The sequence below is a fragment of the Geotrypetes seraphini genome, chromosome 10, assembly GCF_902459505.1.
Source record: "Geotrypetes seraphini chromosome 10, aGeoSer1.1, whole genome shotgun sequence".
In the NCBI taxonomy this organism is placed as follows: domain Eukaryota; kingdom Metazoa; phylum Chordata; class Amphibia; order Gymnophiona; family Dermophiidae; genus Geotrypetes; species Geotrypetes seraphini.
Window position 1 is genome coordinate 54,450,105 of NC_047093.1, and position 26,439 is coordinate 54,476,543.

At 41.4% G+C, this 26,439-nt stretch overlaps 1 protein-coding gene across 1 annotated transcript in view; it reads right to left on the reverse strand.

Annotated features, from left to right (window-relative positions):
* MED27 (mediator complex subunit 27) overlaps positions 1 to 26,439 on the reverse strand; it is a 426,900-nt gene that overhangs the window by 5,171 nt on the left and 395,290 nt on the right. The window contains exon 7 of the mRNA XM_033961506.1: positions 8,797 to 8,874. Coding sequence (XP_033817397.1) covers positions 8,797 to 8,874 — 78 coding nt within the window. The remainder of the gene's footprint in view (positions 1 to 8,796; positions 8,875 to 26,439) is intronic.

The following is a 26,439-nucleotide window of genomic DNA, read 5'->3' on the forward strand; positions in this document are numbered from 1 at the left end:
GAGTTGGCATTTAGGGAGAAAATAAATTCTGTCTTGACTGAAGCAACCATCTCGTCTAGAATAGGTTTCTAGACAGTAAGTAGTGAGATGTAAAAGTGTGAATTGAGGACCAAGTAGCTGCTTTACAAATATCTTCAATGAGAGTGGAATGCAGAAAAGCCACTGATGCTGCCATAGCTCAGACCTTGTGTGCTGTTACATGTTTCTCAAGCTGCAGCCCAGCCTGAGCATAGCAAAAGGAAATGCAGGCTGCTAACCATGTGAAAATAGTTAATTTAGTTATAGGCAGTCCTAGTCTGTTAGGGTCAAAAGAGATGAACAGTTGAGGTGAAGACCTGAGTGGCTTAATCCTCTGTATATATTAAGCTAAGGCACGTTTACAGTCCAATGTGTGAAGAGCTGTTTCCCCAGGATGAGAATGAGGCTTTGGAAAAAAAAACGGTAGCAGAATGGATTGATTAAGGTGAAATTCTATGGCTACTTTCGGGAGGATGAGTCTTAGAACCAATTTGTCATGATGAAAAAATGTATAAGGTGGGTCACAAACTATGCTTGAAGTTCACTCACTCAATAAGAAGAAGTGACACAGATAAAGAAGACCACTTTCCAAGTGAGTAACTTAAGATGAGTAGTTGCAAGAGGTTCAAATGGAGGCTTCATCAGTTGTATTTTGCCTGGTTAAGATCCAAAATAACTGGAGGTGGTTTTAGTGGACGTTTTGAATGTAAGAGTCCTTTCATAAACCGGAAAACCAGCAGATGAGAAGCCAAAGATATATTATTGAAAGGACCATGGAAAGCACTAATAACACTGAGGTGCACTCTGACTAAAGTGGTTTTATGTCTAAAGTTGGATAAGTGGAGAAAGTGATCCAACACCGAAGAAATAGAGCATTTGGAAGGATCCAGGATATGGAGAGTACACCCTGAAGTAAAACATTGCTGAGTAGGTGGTTTTCTGGAAGCAACTATTATGGCTTGCAATGGGCCAGAGAGATTAAAATCTGCTGAAGTCAGGTCAAGAGGTACCAAGCTGTTAGGTGCAGATTGGGATGTAAAAGAGAACCTTGACTCTGAATGAGTAGAGATGGAAAGATCTGTAATGGAATTGGATTCTTGACATTCAGTTGAAGCAGAAGGGAGAAAAAACATTGCCACTGAGGAGCTATGAAAATCATGGTGGCTGATTCTTGTTTGAGTTTGACTACTGTCTTCAGAACTAGAAGGATTGTCAGAAACACATACAGGAACTTATGTGACCAATCCAGAAGAAATGCATCTGCTTCCAGGTGATGAGGAGAGAGGCGATGTCTGGAGCAGAATTGAGGTAACTTGTGGTTGTGGGGAGACGCAAACAGGTCTATCTGAGGAGTCCTCCAAAGTGAGAACATGTGGTGCAAGACTTTGGAGTTGAAAGCTGAGCTTGTTAGCCAGGGCATTCTGCTTCTCTTGCACATATATCACCTTGAGAACTATATTTCGAGAAATTGCCCAGTTCCAAATGTGAAGGACTTCTTGACATAGAAGAAGAGAGTCCGTTCCCCCTTGTTGGTTGTTATAGTACATTGCAACTTGATTGTCTGTTCGGATAAGGAGGACTTGGTTGACAAGATGATCCTGAAATGTTTTCAGGGCATTGCGAATTGCCCAAAGCTCTAACAGGTTGATGTGGAATGCCCTCTCTCGAGCATACCACAGGCCCTAAGTCTGAAGACCTCTAGGTGAGCTCTCCATGCATACATGGACGTGTCCATCAGGGATGTGAAACAGCAAACCGCTGGAGAGATTTGCTGATTGCAACCACCATTGGAGAGATTGATGTAGAGGCAAGGAGACTTTGATGCATTGAGATAAGGGATCCGTGGCCTGAGACCACTGAGATGAGACCATTGAACTGATCTGAGGTGAAGTTGGTTGAAAGGAGTTACATGAACTGTGGATGCCATGAGATGCATTATTTGTCATGATGAAATTTTCTGCAGAGTATACATGATTGCAAAGTTGAAGCAAGGTGTTTTGGCTCAGTTGGGGCAAGAAAGCTTGCAAAAGATTGGTGTTGAGCATGGCTCCTATGAACTCCAAGATTTGAGATGGTTGAAGATGAAACTTTGGATAAATGACTTTGGATCCTAGAGGCTCCAGAAGAATTATAGTCGCCTGTGTAGCTGAATGGACTGCTTGAGATGCAGTAGCTTTTATCAACCAATCATTCAAATGAGGAAACACTTGAAACCTGTGGGTATGAAGGGTTGCCGCTATCACCACTAGGTATTTTGTGAACACTCTTGGAAAGGAAGCAAGGCCAAATGGCAGAACTTTGTATTGAAGATGATGGTGACCTACATGAAAACAAAATAATTTTCTGTGGTCCAGATGTATAGGAATATATGTGTAGGCCTCTGAGCACAGCCAATCATTTCATTTTTGAAGTAGGTATAGAGTCCCCAGGGATAGCATGCAAAACTTTTCTTTGACTAAATATTTATTGAGAGCTTTGAGGTCAAGAATGGGACAAAGACCTCCCATCTTCTTTGGAATTAAGAAATACTTGGAGTAGAACCCCTGATTTCTGGGATGGGAGTACTGACTCTATGGCATTTAGTTGAAGAAAAGCTTCGATTTCCTGAAGAAGAAGGGATGCCTGTTGAGATGTGAAAGAGGATTCTCCAGGAGGGTTGTTTGGAGGAATGGTGATGAAATGTATCCCTCCTGTATGACTTTGAGGACCCAAGCATCTGTGGTAATGAGTCCACCAATGATAAAAGAAAACGGCCTCCGATGGGTCGGAGAGGTGGCTGAATTGGAGGAATTTTGGCTATGCTCTCTAGTAGCATGTCAAAAAGACTGAGTTGATTTCTGTGGAGCAGAAGTCTGAGGCTGCTGCGTTCTTTGTCTCTTCTGTGACGGAGGTTTAGAAGAGGACAAGTTTGCTGGATAGTGCCTCTTGTAAGAAGAATAAAAATGTTTCTGGGAAGATTTAGATGGTTGAGTCTTAGACCCCACTAAGGTAGCCCAGCTCTGCTCATGTTGAGTAAGTCTTTGTGTTGCATCCTAGACTTTGTCTCCTAACAATTCTTTTTTTAGAAAAGGAATGTTGACTAAGTGATCTTGAACACTTATGTCAAGGTCAGAGACCCGAAGCCATGTGAGACATCTCATGGCAATAGATATTGCCGAAGCTCTAGAAGTCACATCAAATGCTGATCTAGCCATGAATTTTTTAGTCTGAAGGAGGCTATGAGTAGTTTATTGAAACTCTGGAAGACGATCCGGTGGAATATATTGTTCAAAATCAGTCTCTTTTAGAGTTGTTTAAAATATAAGGACATAAAGAAATTATAGTTTAGAACTCTGCTAGTTAACCTAGAGTTCTGGTAAAGGCGGTGCCCAAACTTATCTGTGGTGCAACCTTCATGGCCTGGTGGCGAACTAGCATAGACTCATGTGCTGGAGGATTTTTTAAAGAGTGGATTCAACCAGCAAAGACTGGTGCTGCAACTGTGGTTTATCAAAGCCCGAGCACGATTATATTCTGTACAAAGAGTCAATTTTTCTAGGAGCTATGGGAAGTGTGATAGGAGTTTCCCAATTCTTAAACATAGCTCCCTTAAGTAAAGTGTGAAGAGGCAATTTGAGGAGCTCTTTAGGAGGTTCATCAAAATCCAAGGCTTTAAAGTGCTCTGCTCTCGGTTCAGTGTCTGCAAAACTTTCCCCCATCTGCCTGATAAAGTTGGTAAAAGACAGTCCTTCAGGAGGTGATCTGTGCCTTGGTGGTGGATGAGATGGATCTGATGGGATGCCATAAGACTTTGGAGCAGACAACGTGGGTTCAAGACCAGTATCAGTATGAAAAGAGAGATCTGAATTGACATCCCCAACTCCAGGAGATTATCTATAAGAAGGAGAAGATGGAGATGAACGCTTCTTGTTCTGGGGAATATGATGATAGTGAGGATGTCGAGAAAAAATCCTGCGATGATGTCAGTCCTGGTCAGTTGATAATGATGAAGGTTGATATCAAGAGTAGAGAATGACAAGGGGACAAATTTTTCCCTATCCTTGTGGGAACTCTTTTTCCCATCCCGTACTGGCAAGTTCTTTTACTGTCCTTGCCCAATTTCTTCAAGTTCTGTCCTCATCTACACAAACCTCAAACATTTTAAAATTATAAGTGTTCAAGGCTTGTGCAGTTCAGGCAGAGCTTACAGGAATGGGACAGGGACAGCAAAAAACTTGTGGGGACGGAACGAAGAAATTGAGTTCCTGTGAGGATGGGGTTGTGCAGTTTTTTGCAGAATGGATCAAATCTTTTCTGCTGGAGAGGAGTCAAACCATAGTAATGGATAAAGAACGATTTACCTTATTCCTTTCCTCGAGTCTCCCACATGGCTGCTGCTTTCCTCTCTTTTATTCCATGTCTACTTTCAACCTCTGGGAGTTCTTATCAGGAGCTTGGGATTGAAAACATACTTTACAGAGAGGACACCCAAGTTTTATTACCTTGGAATCACAATGTGGGCTGTGTTTGTTGAGCATTCTGAAGGATAACTTTGTTTCATATAGAACTAGATGAACAGAAATAGACTTAAACTGAATATATTTATGGGTCTCTGCGTCTCTTAGAAACATAGAAACATAGAAATAGATGGCAGATAAGGGCCACGGCCCATCTAGTCTGCCCACCGCAATAACCCTTCCCCACCTAACTCAGTGAATAGATCCCACGTGTCTATCCCATTTGGCCTTAAAATCAGGCACGCTGCTGGCCTCAGTGACCTGAAGTGGAAGATTATTCCAGCGGTCAACCACTCTTTCAGTGAAAAAGAATTTCCTGGTGTCACTGTGCAGTTTTCCTCCCCTGATTTTCCACGGGTGCCCTCTGGTTGCCGTGGGACCCTTGAGAAGGAAGATATCTTCTTCCACTTCGATGCGACCCGTGAGATACTTGAACGTCTCGATCATGTCTCCCCTCTCTCTGCGTTCCTCGAGTGAGTAGAGCTGTAACTTATCCAGCCTTTCCTCGTATGGGAGATCCTTGAGACCCGCGATCATCCGGGTGGCCATTCTCTGGACCGACTCTAGTCTCAGCACATCTTTTCGGTAATGCGGCCTCCAAAATTGCACACAGTACTCCAGGTGTGGTCTCACCATGGATCTATACAATGGCATAATGACTTCAGGCTTATGGCTGACGAAACTCCTGCGTATGCAACCTATGATTTGCCTTGCTTTGGAGGAAGCTTGCTCCACTTGATTGGCAGCCTTCATGTCCTCACTGACGATCACCCCTAGGTCACGTTCTGCTTCAGTTCTTGTTAGGATCTCGCCATTTAGGGTGTAAGTCTTGCATGGATTTTGGCTGCCCAGGTGCATGACTTTGCATTTTTTGGCATTGAAACTGAGTTGCCAGGACCTAGACCAGCGCTCAGTAGTAGGTCGTGCATCATGTTGTCGGGCATTGAATTTTTGTCTGTTGTACTCTTGGCCACTACATTGCTTAGTTTGGCGTCATCAGCGAATAATGTTATTTTACCTCAGAGCCCTTCTGCCAAGTCTCTTATGTAGATGTTGAACAGGATTGGGCCCAGGACGGAGCCCAGTGGCACTCCACTGATCACCTCCGTCGTTTCGGAGGGGGTGCCATTCACCACTACCCTCTGAAGCCTACCCTCGAGCCAGTTCCCAATCCATTTCGTCAACGTGTCGCCCAATCCTATAGAACTCATCTTGCTCAGCAACCTGCGGTGTGGTATGCTATCGAATGCTTTGCTGAAGTCCAGGTATACGATGTCCAGGGACTCCCCAACATCCAGCTTTCTCGTCACCCAGTCAAAGAAGCCGATCAGGTTGGATTGGCAGGATCTCCCCTTAGTAAATCCATGTTGACGGGGATCCCGTAGATTCTCCTCGTTCATGATCGTATCCAATTGGCGTTTGATTAGAGTTTCCATTAGTTTGCTCACTATTGATGTGAGACTCACCGGTCTGTAGTTTGCTGTCTCCATCTTGGAGCCTTTCTTATGAAGTGGAATGACGTTAGCCATTTTCCAGTCCAACGGACGTTACCTGTACTAAGGGAGAGATTGAAGAGCGCGGATAGTGGTTCCGCCAAGACATCACACAACTCCCTGAGCACCCTGGGGTGTAGGTTGTCAGGCCCCATTGCCTTGTTAACCTTGAGCTTTGACAGCTTGCAGTAGACACTGCTGGGCGTAAACTCGAAATTACTAAACGGATCAGCTGAGTCAACCCTTGTCTGCAGCTGAGGACCAAGTCCCGGCGCCTCGCGGGTGAAGACTGAGCAGAAGTATTCATTTAACAGTTGGGCTTTTTCCGAGTCTGTTTTTGCATAGTCTCCCTCTGGTTTCCTGAGGCGTACTATCTTCTGTTCAGCAGTTTGCCTGCATTTAGTATGTGTGAAGAAGGAGGGGGTATTACTTACCATTCAGCTAGCAGTCAAAAGTTTGTGCCTACTATACAACCACAAGTAGTTTTGGTAGTTAAAAGTGCAAAAGAGAGTAATGCTCAGGAGGGCAGATTTGGCCTTTTTTCGCACCATCAAGATTTTTGGTCAACTTGATTACCACGATATTTTTTAGGTGGGTTTGCCAAAATATTTCTAGACAGAATGAAGTTGGTCCAAAATCCTATGACAAGGATTCTGATGTGCATTTGAAGTGGTATAGGGCTACCCCCATTGTTAACCTGAAGGACACATTCAGTTCAAAATATTGTTTAGGCTTTTGCACTTTTAATATTAAAAGTCCCACTTATTTGTAGTGTAAGCTTAATTTCAGGCCTGTATGTGTTTTACAATTTAGGGCAGTGCAAAATTTTTGTCTTCTAATAGTGAATGTTTTTTTTTATCTGGTAACATAATGGACCAGGTCATTTTCAGGCTTACTATTATAGCTGAGATCTTCTACCAAATATCCTCTGTTCTATCACAAGTTAAATTGGGGTTTTCTAGTATTTATTTCCAGTGGCGGGAAGCTGAACTTGTTTTGAATAATTTGGTGGCTGGGGGAGGGGGGAGAATGGGTTGGTTGTACAATGTATTCACGAGAATTTCATCTCTGTCAAAGATTTGATTTGTACTGATTTTGTTTCTACTATTGTTATTTTATTTGTTATCATTTCTCACTGTTTTTCCTGTCCTTCCCAATAGTCAACAAAGCAGGTTATACATTCTTAAAAATTTAAAGTCATATTGTAAAAAAGAGTTATCGGTATGGCTTACTGCCCAAATGACAGTCAACTATACTGCTCAGTTTCTTTTACCAGCATTATAGTTCACATGTGAAAAGGTTCCTCAGAAAGACTTGTGACAATATAGAAAAAAGATAACTCAATTTCAACTTCAAGAAGACAGTGAACTGAAAAAGGTGATTTACTCTCTGAGAGATGCACATGAATCTTGTCATTGAAACTCTTATGAAATACAGTATAGTCAATAGCAGAGAATTGTTTTCTCACAAATAGGTCAGCTGTATTTATTGATACAAATCTTTCCATCTTCATTAGAATACCTCTCAACAGCAGTAGGTTTTAGGTTCTCAATTGCAATTTTCCAAGAAAACCAGAACTCTTGTGGAACTTTACAGGAAAAACAAGGACAAGGGAAACAAAAGCGTTATGGTTTTATCAAGGTTGTAGCCGACACCAGCTCCGGAGGAATTTCACTGACTTCATGGGTAAATATTAAATACAAATAAAATACATAAATGTTGGTAGAAGAGGTGACAAAAACACACATCTGAGAAATAAAAGTCTTTGCTACTGCACACCTGACAAGTAAAATGACATTTAACGATGAGCACTTGACCCAGGATGGGTTTCTTGTTCTCAAACATGCTTCAGAAGATTGATAAAGCAAGCCCATTGCTTGGGCAGCATGCTTACACCAGGCTTTGTTACATTTCCTCAGAAGAGCTGCTTCCATTTGTTATAACTGAGTTATAGTTAGTTTTCAGCTTAGGCTGAGCTCTAAGAAAGTAATATTAATAATAACTTTATTCTTCTATACCGCCACAATCTTGTGACTTCTAGGCGGTTTACAATCAAGGTAGCTGAACATTCAGCGAGTTACAATATGCAGATGATCAGAGGAAATACAGAGTGCAGAGATTTTAAGAAAGCGAAAATGTAAATATACAGTTTGCTGAGCGCGAATATAGGTTATACAGTTTGCTAAGAAATTTCTGAGAGGACCTGTTAGGAAAAGGTCACATATTACAAAAAATGCAGCAAAAAATTACAATATGATAATAATAACAGTTTATATAAATCGCTGAAAGTAGAGAGATGTAAACTAATTTGAACATAATGAGCTGTTTTTTGTTTATTTTTAACAAGTAAAGGATTCAACAGTTTTAAAGAGAGGTTCCTGATGAGAAAGATCTGAGGAGGCACAGAAAACTTGGAGGGTCCTCTAGATGTGCTGATGGGCTGCACAATGACTTAACTGCAAACACTGAGCCCAGAATAGTTTAATTCTGGCTTTTGAGATACCTGATTTACAATACCTGTTTCTCATATTCACTGAATGAAAGAAATGCTTTCGTGAATCAGGCCCTTAGTTATGTGTAAGGCCATTGTAATTACATCCTGACTACATCCAACACCTTTGTAAAACTAGCCCTGAAGGAAACTGGTCTTCTCTATCTAAATGGTTATTTTATTGCAAATGCTGTAACCACTGAATAGACCGAATGTTCTTTCTTCAACGTTTAAAAGTGCTAAACATGATAGAATTACGTAGGTTGTTGCCAAAATCTCTTGAAAAGACTGCACTTACCATAAAAGAGCGGACTACCACATCAGGCATCTGGGGAAGCTGGTAATGCAGCAGAGCCGTTGTTGCATGATCTGTCACCTAGATCAAAAAAATAGATTGATTTTCAAGATGGACCAGATCACAGAACACGAGCACAACTGTTATTGATTATTTCATGAAAATTTAGAACCTCCATAGTTTAGAAATCTTCAGTGCTTGCAAGCTATGGTGAATCCTCCCCAAATGAAAACAGCCCTGATTACCATCAACTTCCTTTATAGAAAACCCAAACTGCCAAACCAAAAGACATAATGGCTCTGTGACAAAACCTCCTGACCTGATCTTTAGTTGCTCACACATATAATGCAACTAATTCCAACCCCAGGATAACAAATAAGGCTGCCCTTCCAACAGCAGGTCCTTAATGTTGGCAGTTACCTCTTCTTTCTTAAAGGCCTTGTAACAGCAAGAATCAGTGACTTCAGCTCTCATGATATCTGTGAGCTGCAGGGAGTGAAAAAGCAGGGGTGTCCAACCTTTTGGCTTCCCTGGGCCAAATTGGCCGAAAAAAAAATGTTTCTGGGGCCACACAAACGCTGCAGCAAGACAGAGGAGGGAGTCGGCAAGACTGTAAACACCCGGGGGCCGCAGAGGAAAACACTGCATCTCCCTCGACCGGGGCCACACAAAATACTTCACAGGGCCGCATGTAGCCCTTTGGCCGCAGGTTGGACACCCCTGCCTTAGAGCATGGCACCATCTATTTAAAAACTTGCATTCCACTAAATTCACAATAAAAACATATATATTAAAATAATAGAGAACACACATAAAAACAACAGACTACCACAATCTCCTGCATCATATTATAGTTGGCTGTGATGCATCTCAGTCTGTCACCTCCTCATTATTTAAATTCTAATAACAGATGGGAAGATTCTCAAAACTTTAATGTGGTCGCTAAACCGGTTCCTGTCGGTTTAGCGTTCATGTATTTTAATGGTGGATTATCATAACGGCTTACCGTGGTCTTTTCCAAGCTTCCTAGCAGTCTCTGACTCTACCATGCAAATTATTACAAAGAGGTCATTAATATTTAAATGAGCACTCCGGGCAATTCTCTATTATCGCCAGGTGATCCCCTAACCCCAATATTCTACATTTGCAAGCAAAAGTTTCCAGCAGGTTTGAGCTGTCCTAGCCTAACTTTCTGGTCAGTGCTTGAGTGCTGATTGGCTCATGCATTGACAGAAAAGTACAGCATGACAGCTCAGACCTACCAGAAAATTTTGCAGCAGTCAAGCAACCCCCCCAACATTCCCCCCCCACCTCCCTGACAGGAGGGATGCCCACTCCCTCCCATTTTTGCTGTTAAGCAACCCCCCTCTCAACATACCCTCCCAGCAGCAGGAAGGATGCTCCCTCCCTCCCTCCCGCTGCATGCCCCCAATGACCCCATCATCCCCTTACCTTGTTTACGAAGGCCGGCCGGAGGGATGCCTACTCCCTCTGGCCAGCAGGCCTCCCTCTTAAAATGGCGGGCCTTCCCCTTCCTGGTGTATCCTGAGATGCGCTGGAGAGGGGCCTAGGACTCTGATTGGCTTAGATGCCTAAGGCCTCTCCCATACAAGGGGCCTTAAACAATCTGGGCCATAAGGGCTAAATTGATGGCTGCAATGCTCCGAAAAAAAAAAAAATTAAATTGAATCAGGTTGGGCACTGGATGGACCATTTGGGTCTTTATCTGCTGTCATCTACTATGTTAGTTCTTTCTTCCCCCGCCTGACTGGTGCCACTAGTGCACGAGGCTTGTTGGCGAGGGTTTTAAGGGGGTCAAGTATGCCAGTCTGTTATCAGATTTTGACAATGGTGCACTGTGTTTCTATTTGAAGTGGAATTTGTGAACAGTTGCACAACTCAACAGTATTTTTAAATTCTGTTTGCTTAACAGCCAATCATGTCAAAGAAGACCAAGAGAACGTACATAAGAACTGCCATCTCCAGATCAGACCTTTGGTCCATCAAGTCCGGCGATCCGCACACGCGGAGGCCCAGCCAGGTGTACACCTGGCATAATTTTAGTCACCCATATCCCTCTATGCCTCTCATAAGGAGATGTGCATCTAGTTTGCTGCTGAAGGAAGAAAACAGATTTTTTAAATGAGAATTGGGAATTGCAATATTATCTTGTTTCTGCTAAAGATGAGATGATTTGCTTGCTTTGTGATACTGCACTATCAACATTAAAGAAATTCAATGCTCATCAGCATTATAAGGACCACAAATATTTTAAATTAGAGGGAGAGATGCAAAAAGTTGTATTGCAGAAATTAAAATATGAAAAACAAAAGCAAAGACAATTCTTTCAAGCAGCAATAAGATCTGGAAATAATGCCACTGAAGCAATTTATAAACTAGCTTATATACTCAAGGCGACAAGGGAAGCCATTCAGTGAAAGAATGCATTGTCGAAATTGGAGGATGCTTAGACCCTGATAAAGATTCAAAGTACAAACAACTGCCTCTTTCAAGGAGAACTATAACTGATCAACAGCCTGAATTAGCCTTCAACTTAACAGAACAACTTCAGGCAACACTTCAAAAGGAAAATATATATTATTCAATTGCTTTGGATAAATCAACTGATACTACTGATTCGGCAAAAGTTTTATACTTCATTCGGGTCATAACAGAAGATTTTCTTTACTACGAAGAGTTACTTGCTTTGGGCACTCTTGTGAACAGAACAAGGGGAATAGATATCTTCAACAACTTTCAAGATAAATGTAGTAAAGTTGGACTGAATTTGGTAAATGTAGTGAGTGTATGTACAGATAGTGCACCTTCCATGACAGGAAAACATGACGGGTTTATTGCACAGATTCAGATGCTCTCATTGTGTTTTGAATCAGCAAAATCTCTGTGCTAAAGCTACTTTTTTACGTGATACTCTGCAACAAATTCTAACTATTGTTAACTATATTTCTGCAAATGCAACAAGGTATTGTCAGTTTCGTAACATGTTAAATCTGAACAATGAAGTATTCAGTGTGGATTTGCCGTATTATTCTAAAGTGCGTTGGCTATCGCAGGGACAGGTGTTAGCCAAAACTTTAATCTCTGCGAGAACAGATAAATTTTATGAAGAACAGAATTACTGAAAGAAGATTTCTATAGGAATGCTGCATTTCTTTGTGGTGATATGTCAAATCAAAATGACTTGAATATTTATTTGCAAAGTAAAACTAACGGCTCCTTTTACTAAGGTGCGCTAGGGCTTTAGCGCGCGCACTACATTGCCGCACACGCTAGACCTTAACGCCAGCATTGAGCTGGTGTTAGTTCTAGAAGCGTAGCGGGCGGTAATTTCCTGAATGCGCTAAAAATGCTAGCGCACCTTAGTAAAAGGAACCCTAAGTCTAGATATGATATGTGGCAATGTGGCAAGGGCAGTGTTGTGGCAATTTGCCTACATCAGGGGTCAGTTTTATAAATGTTCCAGCACATATGAAATTGATGAATCTAGTCAAATTATGTGATCCAATATATACAAATATATGCAGGCGAAATTGCTTGATTCACTCGCAGCCTAAAAGATGCTGCAATGCATATGAGCCAACGCAGCAGATTTGTTCAATTTAACTGCAGCCTGAAAAAATTGGTGTACTCTCCTGTGTTAACACTCTTTTTGTGCTTAGTCTATTTGCGTACTGTTTTGTTACTGCATTGGGGAGCAAAATTTTGGTGGTACTCTTGATTTTTAACTGAGCGGGATTTGACCCTGGCTTATCTGGTTCTTACCTGCTAAGGAAAAGAAGTCAAACCAAAGTGTTCTGCATGCAGCCATTTTACAAAAATTAAAAGCAGTAGTGAGAGAGGAAATCCCCTTGTAGAAAGATCACCAAAAAAGGGAGTCCACTATCTTAGCTTTATCAAGTATTTGCAATTTAAAAATAATTCCATGGTACAAAACAAAGGACCCTAACTCATAAATGTCAGACTGCTGCTACATATGCAGAGATTACTACCTGATCAAGTTACAAAGCTCCTCAACAATTCCTGAGGTGTCAGACTGAATACAGATGTTTGTCTCTGCTCAGCCTTCTTGCACCTGCTCTTCCTATACTCAGCAGTGGTGCTTTTCTTCTGCTTAAAAATATTTTTGTTGGTCTCATGAACCCTCCAAAGATAAAGGTGTTTTTCATAATTGTTGGAGGTGAGGTTGGGATGGTTAAATGGAAGGAGACAGCCTTTAACAAATTTAAATGGACTGGCTACTTGCCACGTCTGTATATACTAAATATACTTTTCCTTGTTATATTGGTAAGAGCTAATGAGATTCTACTGTGAGATGAAAGGCAACCCAGGGCTGCTGGAACATACCAAGAATGCTTTCTGAACAAAAGATGGAAACAGAAGAGAGCAATACATGCAGAGAAAAGTACTGAGAGAGAAAAGACACTGAAAGATCAAAGTGGCTCTAAAGCATGGAAGAGAGAAGAGACCGAGAGGTCATTGTGTTATGGAATATGGAAAAGAGACGGAAGATGGAAAATGAGAAGAAAAGGCAAGTTTTGCAAACATAGCAGAAGTCTGTAAAAGATGAGGCTGGACTAATGCCAGCTCAATTCTGCCTGAAAGGCAAGCAACTTGCATTTGACATGAAACTACATTTAACTTATTTTTACTCTCTAGTTTTCAAGTTCTCTATCTTATAAGATCTACTGGCAGCTTTCCATCTCTTTCCTTCACCCTTGCTCTCCTATTTTACTTCCCCTTATTCCCAGTCTTTCACTAACTCTGCCCTCTTTCTCTCCCCCTTCCATAAAGTATTTTCTCCCTATATCTACCCTTTCTTTCCCCTTCCATCATTATTTCCAGTTTTTCTGTCTCCTCCTCCCCAAAATATCCATTCATTTCTCTCCCCTCTTCCATCCAGCATCTGCCCCCTTTTATACATCATCTCCACACTCTCTCTCCCTTTCCATTCATCTCCCTCTTCCCTCTTCCATACAATCTGCCCTCTTTCTCCCCTTTCCATCATCTCCATCCTGTCTCTTCCACTCTTCCATTTAGGCTTCTGTTTCCCTCCTTCTATAAAGCTTATTCCCCCCTTCCCTTTCCATCCAGCATCTCCCCTCTCTCTCCTCTTTCATCAGTATTTCCATCCCCTTTGTATTTCTCTCCTTCCATACAATGTCTGTCCCTTCTCCCCCCTCACTTTCCATTCCATCATCTCCCTCTTCTCTGTATCCCACCCCAAATCTGCCCTCTCTCTCCCGTTTTATTTAGAATCTGTGTTCCCACTTCTATACAAAATCTACCTCCTTTTTCTCCCCCCCCCACTCCAAACCATTTCTACCAGCTTCTGCTCCTCTCTCTCCTCCCACCCCTCTTCTACCAGTGTCAACCCCTTCTGTCTTCCCCACCCCTCTTCCACCAGCATCTGTCCCCTAGCATCCCAACTGCTGCTGCTGTGAAGCACTATGCAGTAGGGCTGTACAGCTGTGCAGCCTCCTGTTCCCATGTTTCTCTTACTCCATTTAAAGCTCCAGGCAAATCTTAGAAAGGGAAGGATTGTGTGGCATATCCATACTGGAAAACTCCCTTAACAGGTAAGCAACTATGCTTTCTACATTAAAAAGATGAAATCAGACATCCTCATGGGAACTCCCATAGTTGAGGACCACTTCTGAGGATTAAAAGGGTGATCCCAGTGAAAGCAGTAGGGACAGATAAAAAGGGTGCTTGATCAGTTCTAAAGCTCAGTCTAGCCATAGTTGCGATCCTTTTCAAACATGATGATCAGGTAGTAATGTGATATGAAGGTATAAATTCACACAAGATGTCAAATCTCCACTTGCACTATTTAGAGGCAGGTACCTGAAAAGACTACTGCTTTCACTTAGTGGGCTTGTACATAGGGCCAGTGTTAGGCGAGCAAACGGGGCAGCTGCTCTAGGCCCCACAGTTGAATGGGGCCCCTGTGGGCCGGAATGTCCTTCCCTTCAACCCACCTGGTTCCAAAGCCCCCTCACCTGTAAAAATGCAAGGAGGATGCTGGCATGGCAGCAATTCTCTAGCTCTGCTTATGGCCTCCTCGGTGCTGTTCATTTGCCACAGTCCACCCCCTATGATACAACTTCCTGTTTTTTTCTTGGGTGGACCATGGCAGAGGAAGAGCACCAAGGAGGCCGCAAGAAGCATTACAGAATTGCGGCAGTACTAGGCAACCTCCTTGCATTTTTATTGGTGAGAAGGGGGTTTCAGACCTAGGTAGGGACAAGGGAAGGACATCCTGGCCCAGGAGGGTCCCTGGAACCAACTAATTTTAGAATGAAGGGAGGATTGAGGATGGGGGGTGGCATTTGGTGAACCTGTAGGTTGTGGGGAGGGAAGGCGGAGAGATGCTGGATGGGAAGCTTTTTGGTGGGTGAGAAAATCAGGGGAGGAGGCAGGGAGGAAGAATTGGAGGGGGGGTCCCTCCATAATTTCTGCCATGGGCCCCAACATGTCTTACACCAGCCCTACTTGTGCAAAGTGTCATCTGTCTCCTGGATCAAGTTGGTCTCTGGAGTCTTTGGTGGTACCTGACTTGGTGCTGATGATACACCTGCATCATTTTCATTTCTAGCATGGAAAGAAGGTTTGGCACTAGTGTACTGTTTACTTCTAGTGTCAGGAATTATTTGCACCTGTGGGGAAAAATAGGTAGGAAAGAAATACGCTTTGTTCAGAAATAAAAATAGGAGATGACAAAATGCACATCCATTGCAGTACTTGGACAAAAAACGACTGGGGAGCTGTAGGGCAACCATACAGATGGGAACTCCCTTTCAAGTGCTCAGATCATCTTGTTTGGTCTACCTGAATGCCAAGAAAAAAGGATCTGACTGAGTCAGCACTATTAGAAGTCAGCCAAGAGTGTGGCTAATTTCATTCTGCATATTTAAATATTACAATATCTTTTTAACATATATTGAAGTGAAAAATCAATATAAATATAGACTGTTCTAAACTGTCATGGATGGAGACAGTATGGATGGAGACAGAAAGTATTTTGACTGATAGTTTGTTTTTTTTAGTTCAATCATTTTTATTGAAAATTTTTGAACAATTACAATACAATTGGGCAACAATGACCAATATATAAAGCAGAGAATAACAGAGGACAACATTACAGTCATCATTGCCAAAAAAGAGAACAAGGTAGGAAATGTCCTACCAGAACCTAGTTTGATTCTTAGAATGGATACAAATTGGCTGACCCAAGCTGATTTAAAAGGTGAGATATGAATGGGAATTTTCATGCAGACAGTATCAATAACCAAGATCAGATCTGAAATTCTGCTTTTACGGTAAATAAATTCTTTCAATCCTGCCATCAGCAAAAAGTTAATACATTCTTTGAGCATTTGTATAGCTGCTGCAGAATGGATTCATTTGTGTCAAAAATGGAGCCCCACAGTAAATGTGCTGTTGCCACCGCCTCAATCCTGCTCTTGTTTCTCAGCTCTACATTTACTGTATACCACTAACAGCATGTTCAAAGATGGTAAAATAAACTGACTATAAGAAGTAATACAGCCACAAGCTGTCACCCAACTGCCTAAAGGAACAGATGAGCAAAGATCTTCAGTTAATGGCTCATTGCTTCTTTTTTGCTATTTGTTTTTAGCTCAGATGATCCATGTCAGAAGAAATAAAGATCTTCTGGGCCATCCTGGAAACAGTGCTCTCAGTTGCCCAAAATACATGGCCTCATACATGCATTCACTCGGCACCACTACTGTCAAATTACTGACAGGACCTGCTGGAATAAAGAGCACAGTCCTGGACTGTTGACAGTTACCTGCACATACAGGTCTGAACAATAGAAAATTGTACTGGGCACCCAGAGTTGCATGCGTGTACATCTGTTCATATGCTGAAATGCTATTCTGTGCATATATAGTGGTATTACAAAATTTATGCACAGAATAGCAATATCCAGTTCTGAATTTGGATTGCAGAATAGCAATCCAGCACATACGTGGATGTGTGTTCATGCATTCTGTGGTCCCATTTATGTGCAAGATGTAGCTGCTGCTGGCGCAGATCCATGTGTACATGTCCAGTGCAGTGATCTCTCCCATGTTAGTGGACGTTTTTTGCATTGCCCTACATTATGAACTAAATTCTACATATGGTGTCTAAAAAATCGGTGCAGAAAAAAACTCTCTACTCAGCGCTAGTCCATAAATGGCGCTTAAAGTTAGGCATGACTTATGGTATAGCACTCATGCCTAGGACTTGTGCCTAACTTTAGGCATAGTCATTTGGACCAATTGAAATGCCGTGCAAATCTTCATGTCTAAAGGATGGCTGCCCCGTTGTTTTGTGGTCATTACTACATATCTATCAACCAACTGTACGTTGCAGTCCATGGATAAGATGTGCTAAGAAGTGCCATCACTTAATACGGTGAGGTTGCTAGGGAATTGTAAAACCATGTTGATGGTGCAGGGATCAAAATGTTGGAATGCGTTGCCAGTGGAAGTAAGGTAAGCCTAAAGTATTCTGCAGCCTATCAAAAAAAAGTCTTCAAAGACTCCAGCTAATCCAGAATACTGCAGCTAAGTTGATCTTTGCAAAACGCAAGTCTGACCATGTCTCCCCACTCCTAGCCAAACTTCACTGGCTCCCAGTGATTTCCAGAATCCATTTCAAATGCTCCTGCCTGGCTTTTAAGATCATTCACGGCATCCTTCCTCCCCTTATCCCACTATCTTATAACTCCTCGAGTCCTGACTCTACCAGACCCGCCCAAAGGTATAAACTATCCTTCCCCTCTCTACACGGTATTCGCTATGCAGGCAAACTGGGAAAATCTCTTCTCTTCAGAATCACAGATCTTTGGAACGACCTTACTACCCCGCTGCGGAACCTGGGCTCCCTCCAATTATTCCACAAGCAACTGAAAACCTGGCTTTTCACTAAAATGTAATTCTATCCCCCCATACTCTTCTCTTCTATATATAAGTTCATGTAAACCTTTTTTTTCCTTCTCTTCCTATATTTTAAGTTCTTGTAAACCGTGCCGAGCTCCATATCCGTGGAGATGATGCGGTATATAAACTTAAGGTTTAGTTTAGTTAAAAACTTTATTGTTTGAACGCACTTTTGCGAAACGAGTCTGAGTATTGAAATTTGTTATTTTAATTAACGTGTTTACGTTAATTGTGAATTTGCTGCTATTTGCTTTTTTTTCTTTTGGGTTTGTTTGCATTATTAGGTTTTATGCATTATTTGTATTATCAGGTTTTATTTATTAGATCTTGAAGTTTGACTTTTAAGTGTTTGTAAGATAATGGTGTATGGCTGTTCTTTAAAAATGTTTTTTGTTATATTTGAAATTGGGGTTTTTTTGTGTGTGATATTATGTATGTTGATTGTTACCTGCATAGAATTGTTGGATACGCAGGATATAAATTTTATAAATAAATAAGGCACAAATCCCTTTTATTCTATATGCGTAAATCCAAGGAACGCCCCAAACCACCAATGACCTTCCCATTTCTATACCCCCCTTTTTTGACTCACACATAAAATTTAGTTATGAATCTTATGCCTAAATTTACATGCATAAATTTTAATTAAAACTAATTACCATCTATAATTGCTTGTCAAGGAAGAACTCAACATTAACCGGGATGGAACCAGGCTGCTGGCGCTAACGTTTAAAAAGGAGATAGAGCAGCTTTTAAACTGAGATGTGGGGGAAAGCCGATAGTCGTCCGGAAGCAGATGGTTCGGTGTAAGGTATCCTTGGAGGATACTATTGAAATAGGATATTTAGGGAGTCCCAGTATAGAGGTTCCAATAATGGTGAAAGAAAGCCAGGAGGCTTTAAGAGGAAGGCAGAGTAAAAGACTCAAATTTTCCCTGTCTTCTCAGCAGCCTGTAGTTGCAAAGAAAAAACACAATTTGAAGTGTCTGTATGCAAATGCTAGAAGCCTAAAAAATAAAATAGGAGAGATGGAGGAGCATAATAAAAAAAAAAGTCTAAATCCTTTTGGCCTAAGGCCCTAAACATTGAAAGTAGAAGCAGGGAAAATATCCATTATCAAAAAAAAAAAGTCCAAAAGGAGTTTTTTTTTGGATAATGGCCTGCCTCTACGTTCAGCTGTTTAAACGCCCAGACTACCACTACATCTAAACTTACACTATATAATCAACCTAAAAAAGCCTAAGTCCCAAACGCACAAAACAAGGGCTTTTAGGTGAAGGAGGGGCCAGTCCTTCGCCTAAAAGCTGGATTCTGTAACCGGTATCTGTCAAAAAGAACTTTACAAAAAAAAAAAAAAAATAATAATAATAAAAAAATATATATATATAAATTACAATCGTAAGAAAGATATTGATAACATGAATTGGAGGAAATAACCAATGAAATTGGTCTAACCTGAAAAAGATCTTGGACTTAGCCATACTGTAAAATTTTCTAGATTATTTGGATATTTGGATCGAATTAATCCTGGAAGTATGGCTAATAAAAAAAAACCGAGATTGTCTGGCAAAGTTACATGAGAAAATGGAGTAGATTCTGCGCCGTTCACGGAGGAGGGAGTTTATGAGCAACTTGAAAAATTGAAGGTGGCAAAGCGATGGGACTAGACGGGATCCATCCCAGGATACTAAGGGAGCTCAGAGAGGTTCTGGCGAGTCCTATTAAAGACTTGTTAAACAAATCTCTGGAGACGGGAGTGATTCCTGGGGATTGGAGGAGAGCAGATGTGGTCCCTATTCATAAAAGTGGTCACAGAGATGAAGCAGGAAACTACAGGCCGGTGAGCCTCACTTCAGTTGTTGGAAAAATAATGGAAGTGTTGCTGAAAGAAAGAATAGTGTACTTCCTTGAATCTAATGGGTTACAGGATCCGAGGCAACATGGCTTTACAAAAAGTAAACTGTGCCAAACGAACCTGATTGAATTTTTTGATTGGGTGACCAGAGAGCTGGATCGAGGACATATGCTAGATGTAATTTACTTGGATTTCAGCAAAGCCTTTGATACAGTTCCTCATAGGAGGCTGTTGAACAAACTTGAAGGGCTGAAGTTAGGACCCAAAATGGTGAACGGGGTCAGAAACTGGCTGTCGGACAGACACCAGAGGGTGGTGGTTAATGGAAGTCGCTCGAAGGAAGGAAAGGTGAGTAGTGGAGTCCCTCAGGGTTCGGTGCTGGGGCCAATCCTGTTCAATATGTTTGTGAGTGACATTGCTGAAGGATTAGAAGGAAAAGTGTGCCTCTTTGCAGATGATACCAAGATTTGTAACAGAGTAGACACCGAAGAGGGAGTGGAAAATATGAAAAAGGATCTGCAAAAGTTAGAGGAATGGTCTAATGCCTAGCAACTAAAATTCAATGCAAAGAAATGCATAGTAATGCATTTGGGGATTAATAATAGGAAGGAACCGTATATGCTGGGAGGAGAGAAGCTGATATGCACGGACGGAGAGAGGGACCTTGGGGTGATAGTGTCTGAAGATCTAAAGGCGAAAAAACAGTGCGACAAGGCAGTGGCTGCTGCCAGAAAGATGCTAGGCTGTATAAAGAGAGGCATAATCAGTAGAAGGAAGAAGATGTTGATGCCCCTGTACAGGTCATTGGTAAGGCCCCACTTGGAGTATTGTGTTCAGTTTTGGAGACCGTATCTGGCGAAGGACGTAAGAAGACTTGAGGCGGTCCAGAGGAGGGCGACGAAAATGATAGAAGGCTTGCGCCAGAAGACGTATGAGGAGAAACTGGAAGCCCTGAATATGTATACCCTAGAGGAAAGGAGAGACAGAGGAGATATGATTCAGACGTTCAAATACTTGAAGGGTATTAACGTAGAACAAAATATTTTCCAGAGAAAGGAAAATGGTAAAACCAGAGGACATAATTTGAGGTTGAGGGGTGGTAGATTCAGGGGCAATGTTAGGAAATTCTACTTTACGGAGAGGGTAGTGGATGCCTGGAATGCGCTCCCGAGAGAGGTGGTGGAGAGTAAAACTGTGACTGAGTTCAAAGAAGCGTGGGATGAACACAGAGGATTTAGAATCATAAAATAATATTAAATATTGAACTAAGGCCAGTACTGGGCAGACTTGCACGATCTGTGTCTGTATATGGCCGTTTGGTGGAGGATGGGCTGGGGAGGGCTTCAATGGCTGGGAGGGTGTAGATGGGCTGGAATAAGTCTTAACAGAGATTTCGGCAGTTGGAACCTAAGCACAGTACTGGGTAAAGCTTTAGATTCTTGCCCAGAAATAGCTAAGAAGAAAAAATTTAAAAATTTAAATTGAATCAGGTTGGGCAGACTTGAAGGACCATTCGGGTCTTTATCTGCCGTCATCTATTATGTTACTATGTTAAACCGGATCTCAAAATGTTTGCCTATCGTGCAGAAGACACAGTAGAAACATCAGTTCCAAAACAAAACCTAACACAGCGGAATCAAATATACTTGGAAAAGAAACATTAGAGACATTAGAATCCCCTCCAATAGACTCAGTATTAGCCAGTAAAGGGGATTTACAGCATTGGATGGCTGATATCAAACTCTCATTAGCAGTATTCACTTCAGATATTAAAGTAAATATAGATGGCCTACATAAAAAAATGGATGATATGAGTCAGAGTCTCCAGGAATTTGAAGAACCGGTTATTTCACATGAGCAGGAGTTATCGAAAATCCAACAAAATTGTAAACAAATAGATATATCCACAGAGGAATTACTCCTCAAAATTGAAGATGGAGAAAATAGGACAAGGCAAAATAATTTGAGATTCAGTGGAATTCCTGAATCAGAAGACCTTAAAGATCTGACGGCCTTTATACAGTCCCTATGCCATAAGTTTTACAAACAGAAAATCCAGAAGCAGAACTGCCAATTATAGAATTTGAATGGATACACCGAGCTCTGGGACCACGCAAACCGGAGAGGCCAAGAGATATAATAGTGTGTTTAAGACACCCACAGAAAAAGAGAGTGCTTCAAGCAGCATGGAAAATTGGCCATCTGATGTGGAATAATGTAAAAGTGGAACTGTTTGTAGATATTTCTTCAGCGACTCTGAAACGTCGTAGAGATTGCTGTGAAGTAACCAGATATTTGCACCAAAATAACATTCGTTATAAATGGCATTACCCATTTGGGATTTCTTTTATGCTAGAAGGCAAGCAACACAAAGTTACATCAGCGATAGAGGCCCAACAGCTACTTACATAGGCCAAACTTTGGACCAATGAGGGGTAAAAACAGCAAATGGAACCACCACAACCCTCATCTACAGGATCGTCAAGCCTGAGATGGCATAGAATGGATCAAAAAAAGAGACTACTGAGATAACTGGAATAAAAATGCTTATAATAATAATGAGAAGAATTGATGATAATAATAAACTTTTTAAAAACCTGCTAAATATAATAAAGATAAGAAGTTGTAATGAGGTAGATAATAGATAAAGCTTTGGAGAATCGGGTTAGGGTTAGCTTTCTTTGACTCTGATGTTTGGAAATGGATCTGGTCCCTGGTCTTATCGACTGGCGACTGGATCTGGGTCTAGAGACAGGGGACTAGAGAGGATGGGTTGAGGAGATGGGGAGAAGGATAAATGGGAGGGGGACAAATTGGTTTTTATATGGGTGATTAGATGGGATGGGGGGTGTTGGGGAGATAAGGAGGCCTGGGGAAAAAATTATAAGGTTTGTAAAGATAGGAAAGTTAAAGAAAATAAACTGAAAGGTTATTGAAAGAATAAATGGAAGTAAGATAAGATTGGGTAGTTTAAATGTGAATGGACTTAATATACCTCGAAAACGCCAGATGTTTTTAAAGAGATGAAAAAACTGAATTATGATATTTGCTATGTACAAGAAACACATTTACAAAAAAACAGGAGAAAGGATGATACATTTAAAAAATTACCCGGTTCGAGTTTGGGCTTCCAATAAGAAAGAAAAAGGGATAGGTGGCAAAGTTCAGTTGTGGATTAGGAATTGGTTATTGGATAGAAAACAGAAGGTAGGGTTAAATAGTCATTTTTCTCAATGGAGGAGAGTAAACAGTGGAGTGTCACAGGGGTCTGTACTGGGACCAGTGCTATTTAACTTATTTATAAATGATCTGGAAATTGGAATGATGAGTGAGGTGATTAAATTTGCAGATGGCACAAAACTTTTCAAAGTTGTTAAAACGCATGCGGATTGTGAAAAATTGCAGGCAGACCTTAGGAAATTGGAAGACTGGGCGTCCAAATGGCAGATGAAATTTAATGTGGACAAATGCAAAGTGATGCACATTGGGAAGAATAACCTGAATCACAGTTACTGGATACTAGGGTCCATGCTGGGGATTTGCGCCCAAGAAAAGGATCTGGGTGTCATCGTAGACAATACGATGAAACCTTCTGCCTAATGTGCGGCGGCAGCCAAAAAAGCAAATAGGATGCTAGGAATTATGAAAAAAGGGATGGTTAACAAGACTAAGAATATTATAATGCCCCTGTGTTGTTCCATGGTGCGACCTCATCTGGAATATTGCGTTCAATTCTGGTCTCCTTTTCTCAAGAAAGATATAGTGGCACTAGAAAAGGTTCAAAGAAGAGCAACCAAGATGGTAAAGGGGATTGAACTCCTCTCATATGAGGAAAGACTAAAACGGTTAAGGCTTTTCAGCTTGGAAAAGAGACGGCTGAGGGGAGATATAATTTAAGTCTACAAAATTCTGAATGGAGTAGAACGGGAACAAATGGATCGATTTTACACTCTGTCAAAAATAACAAAGACTAGGGGACATTCGATGAAGTTACACGGAAATACTTTTAAAACCAATAGGAGGAAATTTTTTTTCACTCAGAGAATAGTTAAGCTCTGGAACGCGTTGCTAGAGGATGTGGTAAGAGCGAATAGTGTAGCTGGTTTTGGATGCCAAGGTGTAGCATGGAATATTGCTTCACCTTGGGTTTTGGCCAGGTACTAGTGACCTGGATTGGCCACCGTGAGAATGGGCTACTGGGCTTAATGGACCATTGGTCTGACCCAGTAAGGCTATTCTTATGTTCATTATTGGCACTAATTGGCTTGCTTTTCATTTAAATTGCGCACACAAATTGGCTGCTTAATCAAATGTGTGTGCACAATTTTTAGCGCTTTTTATAGAATTCAGGGGTATTTGGTTACTGATTGGGAAGCAAATTTTAATGTTACTCTTGCATTAGAAAGTCTGCGCCATGTTTCACATCTCTAAATGAAAGGTTTCTGCACTGAGCCCTGAGTGTGTAATATATTCTCTTTTTCCTTTCAAATAAATGTAAAACACAATCTAAGTAGAATCTATCACAACTAAGTTTAGGAGAAAAATGGAAGGTCAAGGCCTGGAAAACTGGCATAGCATCAAGACTGTGTTAGACTGGTTTAGAGTTTGGAGCAGAAGATTAGCTTAATTTATGTATTCAATTTTCCATATCATTCTCCTACGGGAGCTCAGAACAGTTTACATGAATTTATTCAGGTCCCAGCGGGCCCACACTCTGTCTAATGTACCTAGGCAATGGGAGGATAAGGCCTGCCCAGGGTCACAAGGAGCAGCGTGGGTTTCAACCCACAACCCTCAAGGTGCTGAGGCTGCAGCTCTAACCACTGTGCCACACTCTCAGACGTAGTATGGTAAACAATATCTGACAAAGATGGCAAAACATAGTTAACAAAGCATGGTAAAAACATAATATGACAAAACATGGTATGGTGAGACACAGCATGAAGAACACAGTTCGAGCAGTGAACTGAGTGGAATTTGAATCCTAAATTCCTTGGTTCTGACTCTTCTTGTGAACTTGGGAAAAGTTAGGGAATGGTTCCAGAAAAAGGAAGTAAAACCCAGACGTCTCAATGTCCTCCTTTTTCTGGAGCCATATGGTAACCTAGGAAAAGTCATCTATCCCTCTATTGCCTTGGGTACAAACAGACCATTAGCCCTCTGGGGACAGGAAAATACTTAATGTACCTGAAAGCAACTATCTTGAATGTCTCAGAAAGACATAAGCTAAATCCAAAAACTCCGATAATGCTTACTGTGTCAATATTTGGATTAAAGGTCACTCATGGAAATAAACCATGATAATTCTACAGAGAGAAACTGAAACATTGTGTGTGTGTGTGGGGGGGGGGGAGGCATGCCATTACAAAATTAGCCTTCTATAGAGTGCTAGGCTTAAATCTGAAACTGGAGTCATTTTCTTTTCTTCTTTCTTTCAGGAATTGTTTTAGAAATACTTCAGAAAACCCAGAATTATACATCAAATACTTCTGCAATAAATGTTACTTCTTCAAGTTAGTGTTTGGCAGTGCCAACATATGCTATTTAAGAATTGTTTCCTACATTTTATCTTTTCAGGCCCCCCTCCCTTCCCCAGACTCCTGGAATCTGATGCATCAATTAAGTATTCTCTCGCTCCATTTTTTTCTTTTTACTCTCTTTCCTGGTGGCCTAGCACTGGAAGGGTTACAGCTAGTATTAATAAGGATGATATTACTATAGCAGAGGCCAGACACAAAAGCACACTTATTTGGTTTTTTTTTCTTCTGTCCCCAGCTCTGTGTGAAAGGCTCAGACAGAGACAGGCCAACTTCCCCCCCAATCTTATTTATCCATTCTGTGTCCAGATACCTGCTGTTCTACACAGCGCACACCTCAGCTTCTTTCTCTTCACTTGTATGCCAAGACTTGATACAGTGACTATTTCTGGACTCTCTTTCTATTCCTTCTCTATAGCAGCATTGAGGACTTGCCATTCCTTGAAATGGGGGGTTAAGGATTAAAACAGCCACTGCAGTGTTGGAGTTTAAATGTCATGAATCGCCAGGAAGCCTTTGTGTGAAGAATTTTGTTGCCCTTTGAGATATTCCCTTCTTATTTTCAGGTTTCCTTTCTCTGAAAACTAACCATGCTGGAAATGTGAAGGAACATCTTGACCCCAGGACAAAGTTCAAGAAATCTCCAGGGAACCTCAGTAAATGACTGTCCAACTTTATAGTACTGTGCCACAGGGAGCCATCTCGCTCCCCCTTCTTTGTATATAGTCAGACACATAACCTGGATAACAAGGAGGAGAGGGAATGCCTGCTGACATAGCCAAGCTTCAGAAATTAAAGGAAGGACAAATTTAGCTGTGTGCAGCTCTCTAGAAGAATATGCTTCAGCCCCACAAAGGATTTTTTTTTTTAACACATTCACAGTTTACATAGCTCAGAGATCTTGTTAGTGGCAGGTGTTAAGAAACTTGCTGACTTGTGTCAAGTGAAGGACAGTGGTGGTTCTTTACTGCAGCTTTCCAGTGGCGACAGCCACATTATAGTAGGATGCAGTTTTCCATAACTCTTCCCCTCTCCCCCAAACACACTTCATCTACAATCAATCTGGTTTAATAAAACTGCAAAGACAGATTCTGAAAATAAAATGGTACTATCATATATTACTTTTTCCCAAATAAGCTTAACTGGAACACAATGAGCTATAAGCACCATGAGCTGTTGTTCAGTTTACCCAGGACTAGATCTATTTTTAACACCCCCCCCCCCCCACACACACACACATCACCCAATTGTTTTGGCAATCCTTGGTAAAGACTTGCCTAGCA